At 21.6% G+C, this 9817-nt stretch overlaps 2 protein-coding genes across 5 annotated transcripts; one reads left to right on the top strand and one right to left on the bottom strand.

The window, feature by feature from the left end:
- Nucleotides 1-390: 390 nt before the first annotated feature.
- Nucleotides 391-4806, bottom strand: LOC122711564 (merlin). Of its 3 annotated transcripts, XM_043930456.1 has the most exons (10): nt 3794-4025; nt 3538-3644; nt 3325-3454; nt 3053-3258; nt 2758-2985; nt 2473-2682; nt 2264-2370; nt 1573-1702; nt 1161-1496; nt 391-1078 (listed from the first exon to the last, which is right to left on the bottom strand). In XM_043930456.1, the coding sequence occupies exons 2-10, from the start codon at nt 3634-3636 to the stop codon at nt 701-703; spliced, it is 1824 nt and encodes a 607-aa protein (XP_043786391.1). In that variant the 5' UTR covers nt 3637-3644; nt 3794-4025; the 3' UTR covers nt 391-700. The 3 variants fall into 3 exon arrangements, with proteins under 3 accessions (XP_043786391.1, XP_043786390.1, XP_043786389.1); XM_043930455.1 differs by lacking the exon at nt 3794-4025 and adding an exon at nt 4672-4806 and having other exon boundaries at nt 2264-2682; XM_043930454.1 differs by having other exon boundaries at nt 2264-2682.
- LOC122711565 (probable enoyl-CoA hydratase, mitochondrial) lies at nt 4720-9811 on the top strand. 2 transcript variants are annotated; one of them, XM_043930458.1, is made up of 7 exons: nt 4720-4911; nt 8327-8536; nt 8653-8777; nt 8988-9192; nt 9261-9380; nt 9468-9521; nt 9614-9695. In XM_043930458.1, exons 1-7 carry the CDS (start codon nt 4815-4817, stop codon nt 9616-9618), a joined length of 816 nt encoding a protein of 271 aa, XP_043786393.1. In that variant the 5' UTR covers nt 4720-4814; the 3' UTR covers nt 9619-9695. The 2 variants fall into 2 exon arrangements, with proteins under 2 accessions (XP_043786393.1, XP_043786392.1); XM_043930457.1 differs by having other exon boundaries at nt 4721-4911; nt 9468-9535; nt 9614-9811.
- Nucleotides 9812-9817: the final 6 nt, after the last annotated feature.

Below are 9817 nucleotides of genomic sequence, written 5' to 3'. Positions count from 1 at the left end.
TCTCTAATCACACAATATAAAAGATTTACAATACAATTTATTATAGGCACATTCAATCACGATTTTAAGAAAATTTAAGAATATTCACATATATAATTGTATCTAAACGTGCATTATGTTATTACTAGTTTTTTTTATAATTGAAATATTATTATAATTCCAATCTTAAAATATTAAAATATGACAGAACAATAAGAAATACATGCTTTTTGGGCATTGTAATGTTTATATAAAAAAAGATAATTTGTTTTAAAATTTCTATGCATTAAAAAAATATTTACGATTTTACAAATTACTTATTTCTACAAGAATTAATATCTAATGATTTTATTAGTAATTTTGATTTTTTTATATGTACTTTGTGCAATTAAATGTTAAATTTTACTAATTGTCTAAAACATTTAAAATTGAAAATTAATATAACAAAATAGGCAAAAATACATAGAATAAAAACAATATAAATTCAAAAGACAATTTACTGTATGAGTATGATTTACTAATTATATGATATCGTAAATATTGGGATATTAACAAAACTACTACTAAAATACAACAAAAAGCGTACGTTTTAGTATTCTAGAACGTATACATACGTACGTGTTTACGAGATTCAGATTCATCAGATTCATTTCATTGCATATTCATTTCAACTTCTCTTCATAGAGTTCATCAATTTTTTGATCTCTTAGGAACACATCAACTACAACTCTTCAAAGAATGCAACTCTGGCTTTGGTGGATCCAGATTTTACTTTCTTTAATGTACTGTACTTATTCTCACCGAGTCGCACTTGTTCTTCGTGTAATTGGTCCAATTCGCACTGTTTTTCTCCAACTTTCATAACTTCAATTTCTGTGCGTAATTCTCTAAGTTGTTCCTGTAAATGTTTACTTTTTTCCCAGTAATCAACTCTTTCTTTCTCAATTTCTAAAGACAACTGATCGACATCTCCATCGGCAATCAGATCGTAAGAAGTGAGGTCAGTTGGCAAAGGTTCTGTATCCAATTGCAGTGTTTGAAGATCTGCTTGCAAATCTGATGGAAGTACTTGCGTTGATGGAAATATGTTTGGCACAGGCTAAAATATAGATATTAAATATATTTAATTATAATTAATTATATTTAACTGTACTTATTATTTTTATGATTCAGATGCTTACAGTTATAGTAGCAGTATAAGCATTTCTACTAAGAAATTCTAATAATTTTTCCTTTGCTTCCTTCTCAGCAATACGTGCACGTAATAATTCATCTTTTAATTTTTCTGCTTCAGCAGCTCTTCGTTCAGATTCTTGTACCAGTCTTTCTGTCAACAATTCTGCTTCCCTAGTCTTTCGTTCAAGATGAACTTTTTCCTCCTCTGTTTTCATATTGTTTAATCGTATACGTGTAATTTCTTGTTCCGCTTCTGAAGCTTTCTGACTTAATAGCATTGCTTCCTCTTCGGCTACGCGACTTTTCTCAGCTAATAGATCTGCAGTTTCCTCAGATCTTCTCTATAATTAATCGAATTTTTTTGTGACGATTTTTAGTTATAATAAATATAGAATTTTATTATTTATATTTCCTTACAAGTGCTTCATTTGCTAAACGAATTTCTTCTTGATATTGTAAAAGTCGTTGTTCCATAGCAGCCTTTTCTCTTTCTGCTGCTTCTCTGAGTTGTTTTTCTCGTGCCAATTTATTCCTTTCAATTTGTCTCCTAATAAAATAATATTAATGAAGTAAAAAAATTGCACAATATTATGAAAGCAATAATTTGATGGATACAATAATAATTACTTATCTATTAAAAATGTCTTTGTAAAAAAGTACATTTTATATGATTTCCTTGAAGTAAAGGTGTTCCTTTTTTAAGTGTTTAAATAAGTATACTAACCTGATTAAACATTTATTTAATTATTTTTAGATTTCAGTTCCTATAAAATAATATAAAACAACAACAAAAAAAAAAAAGAAAAGGAAAGAAACAGCTTACATTAGAATACATTAGAATATTGTTATAAGATAGATATAAACTTTTCATGCATATAATTATTGAATAAATTTTTTATAATTTATTAAATCAATATTTAAAATTTATTTTTTTCATTTTTAAATATTAGTAAAGCATTTGATTTTACAAGCTCCATTCAAATTAAAAAAATTTAATTCATAAAAAAAAATAATGTTTATATATTGTATTATATTGGAAATATTTGAGAAAACAAAGAAAATTCACGCAATATTTTTAAAATATGTATGCACATATATAAAAATCTACCTTGATTTTTCTTCTTTGGCTTGTGCTTTCATTTGCTGCACTTCCATGGAATCAGGCTTGCGTCTTCTCATAAACAGATCGTGGTTGCCAATACACAGGTCCAGAATCTTAACAAATAATATGTGAGCAGCTTTGTCATTGTTTTGTTCGTCGAACCCTAAAGCTATCAAACCCTTCACCCAGCTGCCAACATCTGATTGTTTTTTTACCAGTTTATTCATCCTAACTTTCTGCGAGAAGAACACGAAGTTCGGCGATGTTTTCTCCACTGGTTTTATTACGAACTTCTTGTCATCAAAACTGATATGTCGTATTTCCGACCATGTGAATGTTGTTTTTGGCGCCAATTTGTTCTCCTTTTCATAAATATTTAATCCCAAGGCTGTGACTCCCAACCAAAGATCAGTCTCTTTTTTATTCTAATAATTAATATCATTCAATAAAAATGTTTTTAATTATAAAAGATATTTTTTACGTGCATGAAAACTACTTACACTAATAGGGAAATAATTTACACCATACATATCAAGATCTTGAGCAATTTTCAGATATTCCATTTCTGCTTCATCTCTGGACATCCCACGATGATCAGCATACCAAATTTTTATCCTATCCTCCCACATTTCAGGTGTCATCTGATATTGATCAATAACTCTTTGTGGTAATAAATCTTCGCTAGCAAGCATTCCTGGACGGTATGAAACTTCATCATAGTCTCCATACTAAAATATTTAAAACACATAAATTAATACAAATAAAAATTATTTTTTTAAAAAAAGTTATAATTACCTTTGCTTGTACTGCATAAGAAGCTAATAATACAGATGCTTCTGGTGGACAATAAATATCCATTGAAAGAATAGCTTGTTTCACTTGTAGAAAAAATAAATGTTGGGTTACTTCTTGCACCAATTCTTCAGCAACATCTTCTGGATAAAACTTTGCCAAAAACATAAAAGGTGTTGTAGGTTGTTGAGAAATACATTGATCTTGTACTAAAATAAAAGTATAATATTATTAAAACATAATTTTAATTTTATAAAATTAAAAAAATTATTTACCTTTTTTATCCAATTTTAACCAAGATATAAATCCTTTAGCATCTTCATATTGAAGTCCAAAGTACCATGTTTCTCTTAATCCTATCGTACGACAAACTAAATCAAAAAGATCTCTTCCTGTTGATCTCCACTATGAATCCATTTAAAATAAATGTTTATATATATAAATATTTAATAACAGAACAAATAATGCAAATAATGCAATAAACTAACCTCTAAACTAAATTCCAATTCAGCATCCAATGTACAGACTTTAACAGGAAAAGATTTTCCAGATTTTTTCCTTCGAAATGGTGGCATTTTACTCCTCATTATATTCACTCAATATGACAAAGGAAAAGATGACCAATAAAAAAAATGAAAGAGAAAAAAGAAAACATCTAAGTTATACTGTGAAACTTAATTAGGCATTAAATTTTTTCGTTTTATTCAAATAATGTAGAAAAAACTGAATAATAGATAATCTTACCTATGCATTCGTAACATATTGACCAAATACATTGAAAATAGTAATAATAATTCGACTAATTAAATTCATGTAAGATAAAATAATAATTTTAAACATAACTTTTCTCGTTAAATCACATTATATACTATTGTTTTCAAATTTTACTTTTTGAGAAAAAAAAATTGAATTATTTTCAATATATAAATTAATTTCTTTATGTTTCGAAACAATTTATTTCACTAATTTTAGTCAACTCAAATAACTTTATTCAAGACAAAGACTATACTGATAATCTAGACTAACATTTTTCGATAATTCGAAATCTGCAATATCGATAAATAAATCGATAATATGAGTTCATTTTGTGATGTGTTTTAATTTGTGATGGGATAGATTTAAATCTTATGAGATTTTATGCTTTATGTTCTACATTAATAGAATATCCAAAATATCAAAAATATTAATCATAATAAAAAATCAAAAATTTTGTATATTTTATTTCATCAAATTAAATTTTATTCGATTAGATTATTTAAATTTTTTATAATATGAGTTAATTAATTATGATTATAATTATTTTTATATCATTATTTTTATAAATGTTAATTATGATTAAATCCATTAGAATAATTTTGTTTATTATAAACTATCTTGTGAATAGTTTCATAATTAATTTTCATAATTAGCGGTAAAGAATATATATGAAAATGCAACCAATCAAATTTAAACAGTATTAAATGTTTTTTTTCATTTATAAAACAGATTCTCATTGTTTCAATTATATTAATGTTACTTATTATTTTTAGATTTATTTATTTAATATAATATCACATTGTTATAAATTGTATATGCTAATTATATTTAATTATGTAATAAATTATGTAAATTAAAAAACTTACCAGGGTTCAAATATTTATCGGTACATCACTGCTATTTGTGCTTGATAAATTTCTTCATTTTCTCGTGAGTTCTCTCGTATCTTATTCATTTGATTTCCGAAAAACGTATATATTTTTATTAATATTAAAATTTTGCAAATATTATGACAATTCTACGCATTGGACAAATTCTATTTGTTAAACAATTGCAAATTGGTCGAAAACCACAGTATTTTGCATCCAATATGAAATATTATTGTTGTGAGTATAATACTACTTGCTTATAAATGAAAGTCACAAGTGAAATTTGCCTTTAAAATTAGATATAAATATATATTTTATGTTATAAAACTTTTATGTAATATTTTAGAATAGTTTTTGAAAGATATATATATATTATATATTATATATCATATATTATATATTATATATATATATTTGAGATATAAATTTCTATACATATATGTTAATTTAAAGTTTTATATAAGTAACTACGTAATTTCAATTATACTGAATGGTCTAAACTTCTTTCTCAAAATTTCTTTCGATTTTTATAATAAGATAAATTTAAATAATTTTTTTATTTAATATATTGCAGAGAATTTTTTTTTAAATTATTTTTTTTTTAAATTATTGATTTTTTTTTGTATTTTTTTTAGTATGTAAATACATTTTTTTTCAAAATCATTAATGTTGTAAAATATCAAGAATATTATATACTTACGATTTCTATATATATAAATTCCATATTTAATTTTAATTTTCAAAAATTAAAAATCATTTTAAGATCATATCGGTTACATATCTTACGTAAAACGTATTTAATATCAGTTATATGATGCAATAAAAAAAATGTATTTATATGTAAAAATATTAATGATCTTCAAAGTAATCTTGAGAAAATATATTCTTTGCAATTCATCTCTTGATATTATTCAAATTAATATATAAAAAAATATTTTTGTAGCATTACAATTGGAAGAAATACTTAAGTTAAGAACTATCTTATATATACAATTTTTTTTCATTGTATTATAATGATATGATGAAAGCCGTTATTAATTACTCATATATGTTCATTGCATGTGATTTCACTTATGTAATTTCTTAAAATACAAACAGAAATATAAAACTATTATTAATAAGTTTACGTATCTATTAAAGAATAAAATATATTTCTATCCTTATTAAATTATATAAAAATTCATATGTCGTATAGTTCGCAAATTTGTGTAATATATATACTACTATTGATTTAGGAAAACAATGAAAAAATATACGAGAAAAGAGATAACTTCAGATCAATTAAATAAATAAAATATAAAAAAGAAGACAGAAATAATTTAAATATTGAAATAAATAAATAATAATTTTTATTAAAATTTTTCTTTTAAAAAATAAATATAAAAAATTCTTGATTCATTATAAATAAACAAAAAATATATTTCTTAAATAATTTTAAGAAAAAAAAAAAAAGATTAATAAATTATACCTTCTGTTTTTATGGAATCAAAAAATACTGACTAGCTTCTGACATAATTTTTAAATATCATTTAGATATTTGCTTATTATTCTTAGTATATCTAAGAATAATAATAACATAAATTTGATACATTATACAATATTTATACATTGTTCATGTATCTAATTTTTGCATGTATTATATTGAATTTAATTTTCTTCTCCACAGAAAACGCATTAAATCTTTCGATATTCGTTTTGATTAAAAATTTTTAATATTTTGTTTTGTCATAACTCTTTTATTTTGGTTATAATTTTCAACAAATTCACTCTTAAATAATAAAGATGTAATAAAGATAAAGAAAATAAAATGTAATAATAAAGATTTTCTTTTTTATATTTTCGAAAACAAAATATAAAACATTTTTTAAAAACAACAAGCAAAAATGAATGAAAATAAAATCTTTATAAATATAATTAAAAAAATTGAATTTAAATAAAGATTTACTTTATTCTTTAAATATTATAATATTTTAAATATTTTATTTCATGTGCATATAAGGTGAAAATATTTTTGATTTGATTAAATATACATGCATATAAATAAATTTCAAAATACTATTACTAAATTGAAATACTAATTTCAAAATTTCAAAAACCAATTGCATATACGCATCAAAATTAAAAACATTGCAATTGCATTATTTTTTATTCTGCAATAAAATTGCTAATGAACATTTAAACGCAAAAGAAATTACTAGTATTAATAGAAATAAAATAATAATTTAAAAACCAGTTATTATTTCGTTTTTTCGATTATTTTTAATAATTCAAAAAAATGTAAAAAAAATATCTAAAATTAATTGATTGAGATAATTTTTTCTATGTTTGAACACACAGATATGAAAGTATTTTTTTAATTATGAAACAAAAAATAAATATCGATCAAAATTGACATATTATCTTTATTAATTATTATTTAACAATTAATATTTAAGTATATCCTTGTTAATAATATGTTAATTGTTAATTTATTGTAATTAATATTGTTAATTGTTAATTCACATTTAAAAAATTAAATAAAAGTAACTATATATTAATTTGCATTAACTTATTAATTATAATATATGTATTATTGACAGAGTCTAGTACATACGCAAGAAATTATTCTACAAAACAACAAAAGAAATGTTCGTTTATAGCTTGCGGATTTCAGCATGCCTGCTGTAAATTTTTATATATTTATAAACGCAAACAGTCACAATCTAATAACAATAATTTAATTGTCTTTTAACACTTAAGATTCTTAAAAATATCGGAAGATACTCGCTATAACATAACAAGAAGAGAAATTTCTGATCTCGTCCAATAATTAATTTATATCATGTGAAAAGAAATTAGTTAAATGTTCAAAAATCTTATAATAAAGATCTTAAATATATAAAAAAATCTTAAATATATTGAATTGTTAATGTTACAATCAATAAAATATAATAAATATATAATATAATAAATATAATAAATATATAATATATATAATATATAATAAATATATAATATATAATATATATAATAAAAATTATATATAAAAATATATAATAAAAATTTAATAGAAATATTTATTATTTAAATAAATATTTAATAGACAATAAATGTTGATGAAATTTAATAATCTTGATAAATATAAAAAATTTTCAAGAATTTTATTTTTAAATAAATCTTAATAAATCTTAATTCGTTTAGTATGTATACTATTATTAACTGATAAGTATATATAAGTATATATATATATATATATATATATATGCTAAGTTTACAATAAGTAAACTTTCGATATCGTATTAATCAAATTATTAATTATATTTGTATTCAATTTATAAAATTTAAATTATTAATTATTTTAAAAAATATCTACAATGAAAATTATTATAAAGTTTAAAAAAATCGCGATTAAAAAATTTACGTATTTTTTTAAAAATATTTTTTTAAATATTATAATATTTGTAACTCTTGTAAAAAATAATAGTTACATTCCTAAAAAATATATATTAATTTGTATGAATTTATGTTATACGAAATTAAGAATTACTGAGACTAAGAAATAAAATTATTCTAACAATTAATAGAACTATTTTATTTTAATAACTATGATAGATATTCAGTCATAATAATTTTTAATAATTTATAAAAAATAAAAATATTTATAAATTTACAGCCTATGTTCCACAAAATTATGAATTCATTAAAGTGGAAACTGCTGGAGAAAAAAAAAATATTGGTTTGATTACTTTAAACAGACCAAAAGCTTTAAATGCTCTTTGTGAAAAATTAATAACTGAATTAAATGATGCTATGTTAAAATTTGATACTAATGATAATATCGGAGCTATAATAATTACAGGCAGTGAAAAAGCATTTGCAGCTGGTAAAACATAAATTTTTAATGATCATAAATTAATAATTATTGTCAATTTATATATTTTGACTTTATAATTAAATTTATAATTTTTACTTATTTATTTTTTTTAATTTTTTATTTAGGAGCTGACATTAAGGAAATGAAGGACAATACTTATGCATATAATATTAGAAATAACTTTCTTAATAATTGGAATTCCATGTCTAGAATATCAAAACCAGTAATTGCTGCTGTAAATGGATATGCTGTAAGTTAATATAATCTTACAAGAAAGTGAAGAAAATTTGAAAAATTTCAACAATGTGCCAATATTTTATTTTATTGATATATTATTAAATTTAATTATTCTATATTAGCATCATCTATGAATTAGAATGCAAAAATTTTTTAAATTTTGTTTTATAAAAAATTTCTTATTAAAAATTATATATTTATATTAATTAAATATTTATATTAGTTAGGTGGAGGTTGTGAATTAGCAATGATGTGTGACATTATTTATGCTGGAGATACAGCAAAATTTGGTCAACCTGAAATCACTATTGGTACTATACCTGGTGCAGGTGGTACTCAAAGATTAACTAGAGTAATTGGCAAGAGCAAAGCAATGGAAATGGTATTAACAGGCGAACAAATCAACGCTGAGGAAGCAGAAAAAAATGGTAAATTAAATTATTAAAAAGATAAAAATATATGTATAATATATACAAAAATATTATTTTAATTGCAGGTTTGGTTAGTAAAATTTTTCCAGCAAATAAACTTGTTGCTGAAGCAATTAAATTGGGTGAGAAAATTGCTTCTCATTCTCAATTAATTGTTGCCATGGCAAAAGAATCTGTTAATATTGGTAATTATTGACCAATATATATATTTTTTAATATATATATTATCTGTTATTTTTGAAATTCTTCATATTATATTTTTCTTTTTATAGCTTATGAAACTACTTTAAAGGAGGGACTTCATTTTGAAAAAAAAATATTCCATGGTACATTTGCAACAGTAAGAATTTTTTTAAGAACATAGGTAATAAATAACTTTTAATAAATAAAAAATCAAATTTTATAATTCAAATTTTAGGATGATAGAAAGGAAGGGATGACAGCATTCATTGAGAAAAGATTACCTAAATTCAACAATCAATAAAAGGCACTTATTGTTTTATTTACTTTTAATATACAATTAAATACTTATTTTTATAACATTTTATATATTTTTTATATTTGTTATCAAAAAAAAATGTTTTATTAAATATTTTTTTTACAAAAAAAATAAAAACGAAAT

Source organism: Apis laboriosa, unplaced genomic scaffold (assembly GCF_014066325.1).
Source record: "Apis laboriosa isolate Shangri-la unplaced genomic scaffold, ASM1406632v1 scaffold170_cov151, whole genome shotgun sequence".
Lineage (NCBI taxonomy): Eukaryota > Metazoa > Arthropoda > Insecta > Hymenoptera > Apidae > Apis > Apis laboriosa.
Note: the sequence above shows the minus strand (reverse complement) of the source record. Positions and strands in the feature narration are given on the sequence as shown.